Source organism: Choristoneura fumiferana, chromosome 5, assembly GCF_025370935.1.
Source record: "Choristoneura fumiferana chromosome 5, NRCan_CFum_1, whole genome shotgun sequence".
NCBI classification, from domain to species: domain Eukaryota; kingdom Metazoa; phylum Arthropoda; class Insecta; order Lepidoptera; family Tortricidae; genus Choristoneura; species Choristoneura fumiferana.
The window spans coordinates 2,103,974-2,120,743 of NC_133476.1; the positions used below are offsets into that span (position 1 = coordinate 2,103,974).

General features: G+C 39.9%; 2 protein-coding genes across 2 annotated transcripts in view; both read left to right on the forward strand.

The window, feature by feature from the left end:
- The window catches only part of osp (myosin phosphatase Rho interacting protein outspread), a 463,581-nt gene that overhangs the window by 256,837 nt on the left and 189,974 nt on the right, over positions 1-16,770 (forward strand).
- LOC141427761 (uncharacterized) lies at positions 14,900-16,747 on the forward strand. Its single transcript, XM_074087353.1, has one exon. The coding sequence runs from the start codon at positions 15,078-15,080 to the stop codon at positions 16,725-16,727; it is 1,650 nt and encodes a 549-aa protein (XP_073943454.1). The 5' UTR covers positions 14,900-15,077; the 3' UTR covers positions 16,728-16,747.

Genomic DNA, 16,770 nt, shown 5'->3' on the forward strand with positions numbered 1-16,770 from the left:
GTAGCTCACCCAAAAACTATGAGATTTGACAGACCTCACGCTACACTAGCGCCTCTAGTGGCGAATTCATACGCAATAGCCCTCATTGCATGCAATACGATTTGAGAAACAAGAAGAATAGTAAGGCTGTGCTTGACTTGGCGAGGGCACTGCCGTGCCCCTTGATTCAGTTCAATTTTTTAACCGCCGACGCAAAAAGATTTTTTTGAGAGCAGGAGGGGTTTTTAAACTTGAATAAAATGTTTTTTAGGGTACTCTTTGATATTGTTAAGTGGATGTGATTTTTTGCAGACTGAACCCCATACCCTGGCCGGTATTTTACATCTCAGAATCAAATAACTTCAAATCTATAGATAAACATTGCAACCGTTTTCAACCTCAAACAGTCCCACGCGCTGTTTCCAAATCTATTATCCTAAAGCCAAAGCAAATTGGACTATTTTACTTCCACATAAGGTTATACTGATTGCATATTTGTCGTAGATCAGTAATCAATATGGATCTATAATTAACGCCTCACCTTGCTCTAGTTAGAGTACTGTGACAGGTTGTTGCAGCTCTGTGATTGGTTGTCTTACCTCTGAAATTGAGCTCAGCCTTAGTCAAGGTGAAGGAAGACTGATATTGAAACATCAATGTAGCTATTAGCTACAGAAATAATATTAAGTGGAATAGAAATGTCCTTTTGTATTTTCTTCCAGAACTGAGGTCGTAATTTTTTCGGCTCTCCTGTTTTTGTTGTGTTGTGTTTTTCTATTTTCACAGAATTTACTATATCGTGACTCGTAAGTGAAGTTTAATCTTTTTTGCAGCACAATCTTTTCATTAAACTCTTTTTTTAAGAAACTTCTTAGACTGCACACTACAGGAAAAGTATACTGTATATGTCAGTCAAAATATTTAATCACGTGCCCGAAGAACTTAAGAGTATTTCTCACAAAGTTGTCCCGGCAGGAAATTGACAAGAAATATTTTTGTCAAGAAATTATTAACACAAAGGACGAGATCAATCTTATCATAAAACATAAACTGCATAAAACATCCAAAATTTCTTGACGTCAGGAAAACGTCACGAAATCTTGTGAGGAAAAAATCGTTATTTTGTAACTACATCGAAACTTTCTTTTGGATCCAACAATAAAGATTATCTGACTTATTATGAGAGGACGTCTTACTAATAACCCTGTATACATCACAAGTATTTAACACAACTTTATTTTTAACACAGTAGGTTCGCTATTTGAAGTAAGGGATCGCCAATGCGGATCGGAATTATTTCCAAATATCCCTGTCCATGATATCATTAACTTTATAATACGCCTAATCTAGTATAGATTGCTCTTTTATCTGTCGTCAATGCTGAAAATGTTGTTATTTGAAACTTCACCCAGTAATCTTCTATGTTTGCCTCAAATATCTGCTAAGTAACTCTCTCTACTTGCAAATATTTTATTCTTTAAAAGCTTCAAGTGGTGCGACTATATCACATTTTGTTATTGCAGATCTTATAGCTGTGTCTGTTTCTGCTACGGATTTCCTCAATTCTGATTCTATTCGTGTGAATTTCAGGACACTATCACAAGAATCAGTCGTATTTATACAGCCTTCGTCTCTGTTCCCTCATTCAGTATGTTAAATTAATTTCCTATTGTAGCCCGTATTCTCACGTCACATTCACTAATCAAAATTTTAAATTAAGGTCGTCCAACAAAAGCAGTTTGATTGTTTTCATCAAAAATGTCCTTAACTGGATTTGTATCTCTTCTCATTTGTTTCTGAAATGTGTATTGTTGAATAAATTGTTTTTACTTCCTGTATTCGGTTATTTATAGTCGTCTATTACGTTTACTAAAATATTTAACATTGCGTTGTTTAATTCATACAAGTCAATTCACAAGAACTGACACGAATTAATTGAATGACTGAATGATATGTCTACGTATGCATCACAAAATTAGTAAATACAGGTTGACTTAGTGATAATCGCGTAATAAGATAACCAAACTCATTTTATTTGACTACATTATTCTTACTTTCTTAGCGATGTCTACTGTCTCCTTTTCCTCAGTATTTATCATTATTATTCATCTTCGTCTTGCTCAATTTCAGTTTGGTTACATTTAACCCAAAGATTAAACGGTAATTTTACGATCCTTTCCACAATCTTTAACTCCAAGCACGTGTATCCGAATCTTTTAATTAAGTGTCAGATGCTATCGGTGTGTCTAATGAGAGCAGAATCTGGTTTTAGTTATTTTAATAGGCGTATTTGGGAGCTTTCCTTGAAGGCCGTTCTTAATTAGAATGTTAATGATGGCTGCTTTTGGGTGCAAGTTGTTTTCCCATACAGAACTGAGATGTGTAGATGTTTAATTGTTTATCGTTTTAAGTATATTAGAAGGAAGTTCTTGAGCGACTAGCGATTGTTCATAATTATTTATAATTACTTTCCTCGACGTGGTTAAGTGTTTTTCTATATTTTATTTAAGTCACTGACCATAATTTATATTGCGAATGATTTTGAGTGTCTGTGCCATATATTGTATGAACGTATAATGAGAATCTATGGATCTAAGTGTTTGTTTTGATTATCTTCATTCTATCTATACATATAAATATATCTACATTAGATATTTTGAAACTGTTCTGTGTATACTGTGTATACGTCTATAAGAACCGTACTGTATGTGTTTGTTTGTATTTCAGGAATTACAGAAAAAAATGGGATTGAAAAATTCTTTCGTAAATATAAAACCACTTTATCCCTGGTTAAAATTGGTATGTTTTATCCCGGAAAGTGTAAATTCCCACTGGAATAGACCAAGTCGCGCGCAACAGCTGATCAATAAAAGTAAAACCATCACTTTCGTTTTTGACGTATCTCCAGCGCTCGTTTGTTTTTGCCCACCATTTACTCCACGCTCTATTGCTTTGTTCTTCGCGTATTCCCGGCCAACTAACACCCTGGAGCTACATTCGACAGTTCCGTCGAAATTTTCGCTCTCGACTTTCGCTAAATACCTATTGCTGATAATCTTATCGTACGAGCCCAGCATTACTGACGTACATCACGCTCCTCCTGAGGGCAAACTGCCGCCACACCAAGCAGAACTCAACGGCTTAAATTTAAAGTTTAATATCGACTGCACCGTTTTGCAGTATCGCTTTCTTTTCATAATTAGACAATTGAATGTCGCGCGTGCGTGGCGGGAATTCACGCGCGTTCTTTGTTTGAAATATGATTTTGAATTCAGATCGATACCTTCTTAAAGAAATGTGGCCAGTATTTATTATTCAAAAAAGTTATTAGGTATACACTGCCAGTGCTATAAGTTTAAAACAAAATTTTGGTTATTTTAAATTAATGCATGTTGCTGCGTGCCTGCATCTGATTTTTAATTGCAACGCGTGGGACATGCAAGTTGTAGGTGCGTCTGCGTTACCATTATAATTCGAGCTCCATTCATAAACCCGATGTATCTGTTTAGAATCCTGACCTACTTCAGAAATTACCATATATCCATTCATTCATACCATCCAGTTAAATCATCGCGTAGGCCTACTGGCTGCGTGGGCGCATCGAACCTTGAGTTTAAATTTCGAACGCTCCTTAATTGGCGTCATCTTGCTTTTGGTTAGGCATTTTTATTCATGAATTCCCAGTACCGCTTGTACGGGTTCAAACTTTGTTCTAAGCCTTTATAAGGAGGTTTTTTTGCCTTGCGCAGCCGCACGCGTCCCGTTTTAGAGTTCCAAGTGAGCAATTAACATTATTTCGTGGTTGGTTGGATTTTAAATCTTATAAGGACTAAGGAGCTGGTCTTTTTCTGGCCGGGTCGAGACAAAACGATTATTGGTCGCTTTGTGACTGTATTGGTCATGTGACTGCGCACTGAAGCGGGGCTAAGATGCTAATTAGTCTTTTAACTTCTCGCACAGTGTCTCACAGTACTTTATGTGCAGTGTGTTGTATTGTGCCTCTATAGGAAGGACATTCTGACAATGAGAGACACTACATGTTAGAAATCTAAAGGTTTAGGAAATGCGTTGAATGGCATTCTCCCGTGGAACCACAGGCTATCCTACAATATTATAAATTTATAAATGCAAAAGTTTGTGAGCACCTTCACCTTAAAACGGCTGGACGGATTTGGATGAAATTTGGTATATAGAGATCTGTAAGTACTGTAAGTCCTACTAGTAGAACTGTAAGTGAATCTGTAATAATTGGGTATTCTGGGAATTTTGAACATGAAATTACCGTGAGACTCACTCATATTGTGATTATGTGTGTGCGTGCGTGCGTGCGTGCGTGCGTGTGTGTGTTTGTGTGTGTTTGTGTGTGCTTGTGTGTGTGTAATGTTATTGTGTTTCGCAGTGCGCGTGTTGCGACAGCCGCCGAGTCTCGTTGCTCCGGAAGAAGGGCTACGAATTAGCCCGAAACATTTCGAGCTAAACTCGATTTAAGCTAAACACACGAAACGTTACGTCTTCGGAGACACTTTTAGCAATTTTAGGTTGTAATTTTGTCAAAAATGTTTCGTGTGCTCTGCCTTCCCCATTTGGGAATACAGGCGTGATGTTTGTGTATGTGTGTGTTATCCGTTACAATATCATTTAATATTCTGGGAATTTAGTAAAATCAATTGAACTGTTCGTTCTAATGGTTTACGCGTGCGAAGACGGGGTTAAACAGCAGTATGTAAACAAATGACACGTCATAGGGTTAAGGCTGCATTTCCATCAATAATGTACGAAGATGTGCTGCGTTGCTTGCGAGGAATGTTTTTTTTTATTCCACTGGATGGCAAACGAGCAATTGGGTCTCCTGATGGTAAGAGATCACCACCGCCCATAAACATCCGCAACACCAGGGGTATTGCAGATGCGTTGCCAACCTAGAGGTCTAAGATGGTATGCCTCAAGTGCCAGCAATTTCACCGGCTGTCTTACTCTCCACGCCGAAACACAACAGTGCATGCACTGCTGCTTCACGGCAGGATTAGCGAGCAAGATGGTGGTAGCAATCCGGGCGGACCTTGCACAAGGTCCTACCACCTGCCTTCTTCATTATCAATAGAAACACTTAATTACCTCGCCTCGCACAGCACTTCTCTGGTGGAAACAGCTGAGCGGAGCGAGGCGAGGTAATTGAAGCGTTTCTATTGGTTAATGAAAAACATTCCTCGCAACACATCCTCGCACTGCTCGCACATCTTTTCATCTGTTGGGAACGGAGCTTAAGGTATTGCATTAACAGAGTACTCAACACTTTCATCGGAGATATCCGAACTTCACTGCTTCGGCGCAAGCGCGGGTCTGAAGTAGTCTGAACCAACACCCTGATCCCTATACATTGCTGGACGATTGCGCCCATAAATCAAGCAGTTAGGGTTGGCACCACAGAATTATTAACAGGAAGCTAACAAAAAAAATACTACAACACCAGGACATTACAATCATTTTTTTTATATGAGAGGGGGCAAACGAGCATACGGGTCACCTGATGGGAGGCAATCACCGCCACCCATAGACACCTGTCAACACGAGGGGCGCGTGCCCTTTGAGAGACGGATAGGCTCGTTTTATAAAGATCCCAAAATTGTACCGCTACGGAAACACCGCCCCAAGAAGCTGGTTCCATAGGTACTTTAGTCGTCGATTTGACATTACATACATTACAGTATATTTACAGTACGAGTATATGTATGTATATGTATTTGCATGTTGCTGTGCATCTATTAATTTAGATTTGTTTCGTACCTTAGCTACCTATGTGTATTGCATGCATGTATGGTCAGTTTTATGTATTTTTGATATTGCTCTAATTTTCTGTAAATTACACCACTCGTTAAAGTCAATTTCTTACTTTTTTCTGTTCTTAAGGTTACCTGGAAGTGATCACTGTAGTAATAGAAAATTTCTATATGTAAGTATAACTGTTTTTTCTATACTTACTATGTTTTGGTACTCGATAAAGAGTAATTGTTTTGTATTTCTTTGTACACATAAACGATTTTTAAGCACTTAAGCTAAATGCCATATCCGCGGTAACCTTTTCAGCTAGAATGACATTTCTATTTTTACTATTAGTTCATTAGTGTTGTAGTTAAACGGAAAATGCAATAGCACGTTTCATAGAAAAAGATTGACAACCCTAAAGAACAGCGACAACTCATACCCAGCCGCGCGTATTCCGTGTTCAGAAACACATTACAAATCGTAAACTCCATCGCTGCCCAGCTTACTCGTTCCGCGAATGACAAGGAAAGCTGTAACAGCTATAGAGTTAATTTCGACCACTGCTCAGAATAGGTAGTGTTTGATTTAGAGAAATGGAAAGGCGTGGTGCAATTGTTTTCGCTTGAAAATTTACTGGGCACATAAACTATATTTGGAAAAGAAAGCGGCGGTTAAGTCGAAAGGATTATGCTCTAAAGGTTTCTGCAACTTGCTAGTTGGCGCTAGTGTAGTCAGATCAGTTTGACAACTTTGACGTTTGTGTCACGCTTGTGTTTGGTGACATAACTAAATGAGCCAATCGCAAGCAAGACTGTGACATCAAACGGACCCCTCGAAATTAGTAATTTCCTTGATCACTCTTTTAAACTACCCTGCTGTGTATGTTTAAGAACAGCACAACTAAATACCGCATTCCGATCTCAAAGATCAGCCAAATCAGCGCTGCGTCGGCGCACCTTAATCAATTACGTGGCGCATGCGCTGTCAAATAACACGCACACATTGCCCAATCGCTACGCTGGTTTTCGCTGGGCAAACTTTTGTTTATTGAATTGCTAAAAAAGAAGTTTCTCCTATCAGAATTTGCATTTTGATGCATTTTCCGTCCATGGGTAATCTGTCACTGTCAAAATTTTACTCTTGGCACGTATATCCGTAACATTAAGACAACCTAATATTCCTAACACATCTAAAGTGAATTTAGTAACGACCAGCCGTTACCCGCGACTCCGTTCGCGTAGAATTCTGATTTCACTATCCCGCGGGAACTACGCAATTTTCCGGGGTAAAAACTATCCTATGTCCTTCCTCGGGCCGCAAACTATCTGTATAACGAATTTCATCTAAATCGGTTCAGCAGTTTAGACGTTAACAAACAAACAAACAAACTTACAAACTTACGCATTATTTTATTTTATAATATTAGTGGGATTAAACTTTTTTCATGAGTCATTCAAAACCCGAAATCCTCTTAACGTGTCTAGGTTTTTAATAAATTATATCGTTCTATTGAATTTAGAAAAAGCAAATTCCAGCCAGTGCCGGCCTTGACGCACACCCTCGGGCGTACTTTCACTGCGCCCGCGCCGCCCTGCTCGCATCCCGTCGCCGGATCTTTTACTTACTAGATACGTGCTGCAGATTCCTGTCAAAACTTCTTGGTTCTTTTTTGAGGTTATTTTTTGTCTTCGTCCAAATTTCGATATTTCAGTATCGTTCATACAACACTGTCAATAATTTTTCATTATTTTTTTTAAGTTTCCTTACCGAAGGGTATTCCATCACGTTCACAGGGCTCTAGCTCAAGAACCGTAAAAGATAAACAGGTGAAAGGACCATGGGCAGAAATGTCCCCACCCATTAACAGAAGCGAAACACGTGTCATTTGATGATTGATTTATGATTTTTTACTATGACGAGGATCGCCCTATTTATGGGGGCCCCATTGTCCTTTAAACAGGATTTGTATTTCTATTGCCGATACAGCAAAAAATAAAGAAAATTACAGAAAAGTAAAAATAATGAGGTCGCTACAAGTATGAAACAAACAATTCGTAGATCTAAACATAAAAATCATTCATTCTTGCGCGTATGATTCCTCAATAATAGTACATTGTGTCTTAAGGGCGGTAAATAAGGAATTACGAACGAGAGTCTATTAGAAGCCCGAAGTCGAAGACTGAGGGCTTTAATGAGTCGATGTTCGTAATTCTAGTACCGCCCGTGCGACATACAATGTTTTTCATCACATTTGCAAGTAAAATTTTATATTTTTAAAAGAAAAAATATAATTCTTTCAAATATTGGCGATACCTTAGGCTGTGCTCTTGGCAGCGTCGCCCTCAACCTCCCCCTCCCTCGGCATGCGCCGCAAAGTGCGTGTGCATGTGGTGGTCCATGTGGGCCTGCAGCAGCGCGCGCAGCACCATCAGTACGGGCACTGACTCATTTACCGACCTTGGGCTTTATGACAAGCACATTAAGGTCGAGGGTTTTATTTGGGGGGTTGCAACCAAGGTAGCCTGCATGTTACGACACTGTTTACGAGCAAGTGTGATGAAAAATAATATAGATACGAAACAAAAGTAATAAGGCTAAAAACGCTTGTAAGTCTTGTAAATAATCATTGAAATCAAAATGCTTAGACGGATAACCGACGATCGGATGGCGAAGTGATTAGAGAACCTGACTATGAAGCTTGAGGTCCCGGGTTCGATTCCCGGCCGGGGCAGATATTTGTATGAATAATACGAATGTTTGTTCTCGGGTCTTGAATGTTTAATATGTATTGAAGTATGTATTCATCTATATAAGTATGTTTATCCATTGCGTAGTATCCATAGTACAAGCTTTGCTTAGTTTGAGACCTAGGTTCAATTGGTGTCAAGTGTACCATATTTATTTATTTATAAACCAATAGCTACCGACACCAGACGATGCAATAATAACTTAGGAACTTAAGGTTCCTATTATTTTGATTTTATCACTTTTATAAGAACCACAATTAACTTCATAAACTACTTGACGCGCAATCACCAGGAACCATTCGAGCTATCCTTAAGAATGATTGAACCACGACGCGGCGCCCGCGCATAGCAATTAAACTGACGTAAACAGACTTTATGCTCCCATCAACGCCCGCTCCCGGGCGACGTGGGAGAAATAAAATTCTTGGATTTCATTATTACATAGGTAGAAAACGGTTAAGCGTACAATTATTATGTATTAACCGATTTCAAAAAAAGGTCTCATTTCGACCGTTTTTTTTGTGTGTACTTAACCCCCGCCCCGATGTAAAAAGAGGGCTGTTATAAAGTTTGACGTCAATGTCATCTGTCTGTGGTATCGTAGCTTTCAAACGGATAGGCTGATTTCGATGTTGTTTTTCTACATGAAAGCGCGTTTCTTTGCGGTGGTTATTAGCTATGTTCCATTGAAATCAGTTTAGCCGTTTTTGAGATATAGAACTTTGAAATGTCAATGTCGGGGGGTTTTAACATTTTCTTTGTTAACTTTGTTTTACATCATTATCCCAGCCTGTATATGTCCCACTGCTGGGCACAGACCTCTTCTCACATTGAGAGGGCTTGGGCCGTAGTTACCACGCGGACCCTTTGTGGATTGGGAACTTCACACATACCCTTGAATTGCTTCGCTGGTCTGTGCAGATTTCCTCACGATGTTTTCCTTCACTGTAAAGCTCGTGGTAAATTTCAAGTGTGATTTCGCACATGAATTTCGAAAAACTCAGAGGTGCGAGCCGGGGTTTGAACCCACGATCCTCTGCTTGAGAAGCGATAGGTCAAACCACTAGGCCACGGCTCCACGGCTAGGTAGAATAATCTAGGTTTAATGATTCTTTATTATTTGAAAGCTTGTGCTTTTAAAGAAAGAAAGAAATACATTCATTCACAGCACAGTTGGGGTCAGAAGGTTCTCGAATGGCGTCCGCGGACCGGGAGACGAGCTGTCGGTAGGTCTCCAACAAGATGGAGCGACGACTTGGTTAAGATCGCGGGATCGCGGTGGATGCAGAAAGCACCGGTCTGAGTGGAGAGCCTTGGGGGAGGCCTATGTCCAGCAGTGGACGTCTTTCGGCTGACATGATGATGATGATGATGATGACAGCACACCAACAGACAACAATTCACAAGAAAACAATATTTACAAACAACAGCACAACACAACAACAACAATAACAATACAACAACAATACATGTTTGTTATTGTCAATTTTTTTTTGTGTTTGGTGGTGGTGGTAAGATAGTATGTGTCAATTCGGTTGTGAATCTGACACTGGCTCAGCTTAATGCTGAGACGTTAAAAACGCCCCAGCGCTGATTTTCAGCCAGCACCGTCGGTGACCCCCTGACCGCTATTAAATCCCGCGGTTAAATGTGATGCCGTCTCCGTCTATTCGAACAAAACAAATAGAGACGGCATCACATTTAACCGTCAGTTAACACTAGTCAATGGATGGTGAAACAGCCCCTAAAAATATTAAATTAATACGTGAAGTAATTATTACAACATTTTCCTTAGAGCCCGTTCCCACTTGTCGGATGTCGGTCATTTCTATAGAAAATCGTGTCGGGCAAGTGTGAATAGCTTCTTCCAAATTGGAATATCCGATTTAAATCCGGCCCGACATCCGACAAGTCGGAATGAGCGGGGCAAACGAAAAATGGAATTAAAAAAATTACCGAAACAAAAAAGTGTTTTGTGAAATACATAGTGCTGTAAAGGAGAGGAATTTGGACATTTTAAATGATAATAGCCTATAAGCTTTTAACAAATAGCCTTTAAGCAAAGGTGTAGACGCTAGTCACTCCATCTCATGTGGTCCCTGTAGTATATTCATTAAAACATTACTTAGATACAAATCAAATCATGTATTTCAATGGAATGGAAATCAAAATTACATGTCAAACGTCAGACTTGTCAGTCATGCCTAAAGAGGTATATAACAGGCCTCTGCCCTAAAATCCTGAAGATTCCACGTTTTATGCACTATGCCATTATTTTTAAGAAACGCTTCGAACTCTGTTGATACAAGCTGTCTTCCGTTATCTGAAACTATTACATCCGGGTATCCAAAGGTTACGAATAGTTCTTTCAATTTTGAAATGCACCATGAGCTCGTTGTCGTCTTAGTGGGAATGACCTCTATCCATTTTGAAAATGCGTCCACCACGATGAATAAGGAATGACCAAGAATAGGACCAGCGAAATCAACGTGAAGTCGCTGCCACGGAGCTACCGGTGTCTCCCAGGGGTGGTGTGGTGCTCGTGCGGGCTGGTTCTGGCTTAGTCTACACTCTCGGCATTTTCTGACTAGATCCTCGATATCTTTATCAATGTTTCTCCAGTATACAAATCCTCGTGCTAGGAGCTTCATTTTTACAACACCGAGATGTCCTGTATGTATGTCCTGGAGAACAGCCTGCCTTAATGTGATTGGGATCATGACCCTAGTGCCTTTCAAGATGCATCCATCCTGTAACGTCAGTTCGTTGTCATTGTACCCAAGTCGCGTAACACTTGTTCCTGACTGCAAGGCCCGTAGTATTTCCTCGTATTCTGAGTCTCTTTGAGTTTCTTCTGCAATCTTTTGTCTGTCTATTGATATGTTGTTAATTTGTTGGATCTGAAAGGCGCAGTGAACATCAATTATGTTTGTAGCAATTTTGTCCACTGGAAATCTGGATAAGTAGTCTGCATTACTGTTTTCAGCTGATGTTCTGTATTCTATAGTGTAGTCAAAACCAGACAAGAAATGTGCGTAATGGAAAAGTCTCATTGTGCTCATTGCAGGTAATGTTTTATATGGATTGAATATTGTTGTTAAGGGTTTATGGTCCGTGATAAGTATAAACTTTCTGCCGTAACAGTAATGGAAAAACTTTTTTAGTCCCCAAAAAATTGATGTTGCTTCTTTATCGATCTGGCTATATTTCTTTTCGCTGGTCGTGAGAGAACGCGATGCGAATGCAATAGGCCTGTCCGACCCATCTGCCAGCCTGTGTGAGAGCACTGCCCCGAGCCCGCTGCACGAAGCGTCTGTAGCGAGCACTAAGGGCTTATTCTGGTCAAAATGGACTAAAACCCGTTCACTCAAGATTTCTTGTTTAATCTTATTGAAAGCCTCTTCGCAATTTAGTGACCATACAAAATCTTCATTTTTCTTTAATAAATTATTTAATGGACTCGAGATTGAAGCCAGATTAGGTATGAACTTATTGTAGTAATTGGCCATACCTAAAAATGTCCGCAATTCATTAATATTGTTCGGACGGTTGGTGTCAAGAATCGCTTTGACTTTTTCTTTTGTTTTGTGTAGGCCGTTCTTATCAATTGTATGACCGAGGTAATTGATACATTTTTGCATGAAGTGACATTTGTCTTTGTTAAGCTTTAAATTGCTTTCCTTAAATTTTTGTAATACGAGTTTAAGTCGAGTAAATAACTGTTCTTCAGATGATCCTTGTATGATAACATCATCAAAGAAGCACTTGACACCTGTGATGCCCTGTAGTAATCTGTCCATGAACTTCTGCCACAAGTTGGGTGCTACCTTTACGCCAAACATAAGGCGGTTGACTCTGTAGGTGCCTTTGTGTGTGCTCAGTGTCTGCATCATGGCGCTTTGTTCGTCCATAAGCATGTGTAGGTAAGCCTGGCTGATGTCTAATGTACAGAAAACTTCGCCGCCGTTCATCTCCGCTAGAATGTCTTCGATGATGGGTATCGGGTACTGTTCATCTTTAATGTACTTGTTTAAAGTTACCTTGTAGTCGGCGCATAGTCTAATGCTGCCGTTCGGTTTAACAATAGGTACCACTGGCGTGCCCCACTCCGAGTTATCTACTTTTGTAATGACTCCTTGTTGACAGAGCCGTTCAATTTCTTCGTCTACTTTTTCTTTTAGTGCGTAGGGTATTCGCCTCGGCTTGACGAAGATAGGTGTCGTATTATCCTTCAAGGCGATGTGGCCTCTGTAGTCAGGAATGCAGCCTAACGTGCCGTCAAATACGCACGCGTACTCTTCCAAAAGGTCATCGAGTTGAGGAAGCATGTTCTCTTTGACCATGTTGATTTCTGCCAGGTTTAGCTTTATTGAACGTATCCACGCTCGACCAAAAATAGGGTCTACGTTTTGTTTGATTATGTACAGCTTACCGTTAAATGTTTGGTTCTTATATTTACAGGTGACATAAGCAACACCAAGAGGTTTAATAATTTCTCCCGTGTAAGTTCGCATTGTGACATCGGTTTTGAATATTTTCTGTCTCGACTGAATTTTCTTGAAGTCTTCGAATGACATTGATGACAGCGCAGCCCCTGTGTCCACCTCCATTTGCGAGCTTTTACCGTCAATGTAAACGTTAATCATATATTTATCCGTATTATTGGATCGGATAATATTGGTGTTCCATGGTGTATCATCATCGATGGTGCCGTCTGTGTACGTTTCTTGTAACGTTGGTGAATTTTCTGTTTCAATTTGGTAGTTAGTCTTCGCTGGTTGTAAACAAACTCGTGCCACGTGTCCTTTACGTTGACATTTGTTGCAGACGTCGTTGATGCATTTGCAGTCGTGTGCGCGGTGATCAGTGCTTCCGCAACGAAAGCATTTGCCTCGTAAGTCTCGTATAGATAGAGGTACCTTATTGTTCGTCGTTCGATTCTTGGACCGGGTATTTACTTGATAGCTGCTTTTGGATGATTGTGTTATGAACTCGCTATCCAATTTTGCTAGTTCTATTGCAGTTGCGGTACGAACTAGGTCGACAAAATTTGTTACGGTTTGCTTCTCTAAAATCTTTGTTTTTATGTCGCTGTCGCGTAGTCCTCGGATAAACTGTAATGTTAAAAAGTTGTTGCAGATAGATTTCTTGCAGTTGTCGCATGTAAATTCACAATCTTGTGCTAAGCGCTTCAGTTCTGATGTGTATGTCATTACAGATTCATCAACTTCTTGCATTCGTGATATAAATTTATGCTGGCACGCCCAAATACTCGTTTGGGGTCTAAATACTCTGTTAAGGTTTTGATAAGTACCTCGTACTCTAGATCGCGTGGGTCTGAAGGTGAACAGAGGTCGTACGCCTTCTGGAGTAGTTCCGGTGGTAAAGAAGATAATAGCATCAGAGTTTTGTACGCAGGTCGTTGTAATTATGTAGTTGTATGTACATTTCCAACCGATTTACAAAATTTTTAAACGTTTCTTTTGCTTGGAAAGGTTGGAAATTAATTCTGGGTGAGTTTGAGGTTGAGGCGGTCGCGTCGGGCGCGCCCTCGCTGCGCGGAGTGGCGAACAGCGTCGACGGCGCCGCGGCGGGTGGCGCGGGCGTAGTGCTTGTAGTTTCAGTTGTAAAATTTGTTCTTGTGTATTGTACCTCTGTTCGATTTCAGCTTCGAATTCCGTTTCGTTTTGACATTCGATGTCTGACTGTACCTGATCGAATTTCTTTTCATAATTTTCTAAGTTTGCGAGTCTTATGTTGGCTTCGTATTCAGTAAAATTTCCGTCAATTTGTATAAGTTGGTTTTCCAGCTTCGTCAACTGGCCGCGTATCGATGCACGTGTTCTGTGTAGTCGTGCGAGTTCGTCCATCGTCGCCAATTTGTAGTATATTCATTAAAACATTACTTAGATACAAATCAAATCATGTATTTCAATGGAATGGAAATCAAAATTACATGTCAAACGTCAGACTTGTCAGTCATGCCTAAAGAGGTATATAACAGTCCCATTAAAATTTAATCAAAATCTGACTAATTTTTGAGTTATCCAGTAATCCCTACTATAATATTATAAATGTCAAAGTAACTCTGTTTGTCTCTTTGTTACGCTTTCATGTCTAAACCACTGAACCGATTTTGATGAAATTTCGTATGTAGGTAGTTTGAACCCCAAGGATCATTATAGGAAATCTTTTATTCCGGTATAGGGCGCCACCGCGCGTTAACCTAGATCGGCGCAGACGAAGTCGCGGGCATAAGCTAGTCCTTCATTTCATTTTCATTTCATTTCTTAATAAATTTGTCGTTGTTCTATAATTGCATAGGTAGACACTTCATGGAGTATTTATTAGACATGAAGAATAAAAAACATAAACAACTTTTTTCTCCAAGAACGATTGTGTCAGAAATGACATCGTCATTGTTTATTATTATTTCTTAAGATTTACATATTTCTGCGTCTGAAATATTTAAATATATTTTAGTTTCGCTGTGTGGATATTTTTTAGTAAACGATTTAATAGATGTATCTTTCACATTAAGTTTGCACCGTGTATATTCCGATTGAATACAAGTACTAAAACAGAATAATGTCAAACAGCGAAATCTGTGACGAAGAGACAGAGGTAATCCCAGTATTCCAACAAGACAACTTTGACGAGGACTCAGTGGATCCTCCTCCAGAAGAATGGAGCTCTTTGCTCGTGGTCAACGAGGAAAACCCCAAGCTCCTTCAGTACGAAGAGGGCACTTTTCACCCCGGCAGCGGAGAAATATGCACTAAGTACATAACCATGTCTGCCAGTTCAGTCCTCCACCATGTATACTACTGCTACCCTGGTGTTATTGACCCTGGCATCACCGAGGCTCTATTCCAACCCATCCCTAAAGTAATCTACCCCGAAGATGGCCAGGAATTGTACCTCGCTATGTGTAAGGAAATAAATACGCACCATATCAGCTCTTTCTACAGACAACTCTTAGAAAAATCTGTTGATTTAGGATACTACGGCGTCGATGAAAAAAACTTCATAGCTATAGCAGCGGCGCTGAAGTTCAATAGATTTGTAACTCGTTTGAACTTAACGGAGAATTTTATGAAAGTCGACGCTTGCTATCATTTAGGAGATATGCTCAGTACGAATTGTACGCTTGTTGAGTTGGATTTAAGTGGTTGCCGAATAGGACCTCAAGGTGCCAAGCACTTATTTGTAAGTCTTCATCTAAATAGCACTCTGGTAAAGTTGAATATTTCTGGAAATGAAATAGAAGACAAAGGCGTTGCATACCTCGCTGACTCCATTTTCAAAGGCACCGGTATTCGCGAAGTTAACATAAGTCGCAATAATGTTAGTGGAGTAGGAGTGATGGCTCTCGTGCAGGTATTTGAAACGTTCAATAAACTGACGCATTTAGACTTCTCTTGGAACAATATAAAATCAGCAAACGCTGTCTGCAATCTATGCTCTCAGTTATCGCAAAATCAGGCGTTTAAAGAATTGAAATTTTCATGGAACGCACTGGAAGGCGAAATCGTCGGTAAAGGCATTAAGCAACTTATGAAGAGTCCATCTATTCGACTTATAGATTTAAGCAACAATAAACTATGTGGTAAAGCCACCATAACTACGATTGGTGAAAACTTAGAGAAGGCTTTAGCTTTGAAAACTTTAAACTTGTCTTCAAACCCTTTAAGCCCTGAAGATGCCGTAGATATCCTAAACTTTATGAAAAAGAGGACAGTTAAGTTGCGGAATCTCCTGTTGGACAACGTAGCTGTTAACCACAAGTTTATAAATCTTCGAGACCAGATACTTAGTTTGGACTTTCGAAAGAATGCCGTCATCACCTGCGGTTATATTAGGACTCAATTTATACCGACTGAAATCGATATGAAAAATTTGTTGCTAAGTCGAGCGGAGGCGATTTGTAAAACAGTGAAACGTCAGAAACCAAATATTGCGGTTATTATTTTGCAATTGTGCAAGGATTATGGGGGGTTTATGGGGGTTAAAGACTTTGCGAAGGAGACACGCAGACAGGGTGCGTCGTTGGACGAACCGCTGGTCGACCAGTTGGGACGCCTCTTCCCTGGCCCCAAAGATGAAAAAATCGCTTACATCAGTCTCGATGGATTAAAAGAATACGTAAAACGTAAGTGGCCTGACACCAAACTTCCCCCCACTCCACCTCCTACAATTCCTGAACCCAAACCAGCGCCCAAGGGCAAGGCAAAGTGATCAAACTTTTGTAGTTATTATTATTTTCTACGTTAATTTTTTT

Bases quoted from the DNA above. Each gene is read 5' to 3' on its own strand.
- LOC141427761 (XM_074087353.1), top strand. From the start codon at position 15,078: ATGTCAAACAGCGAAATCTGTGACGAAGAGACAGAGGTAATCCCAGTA.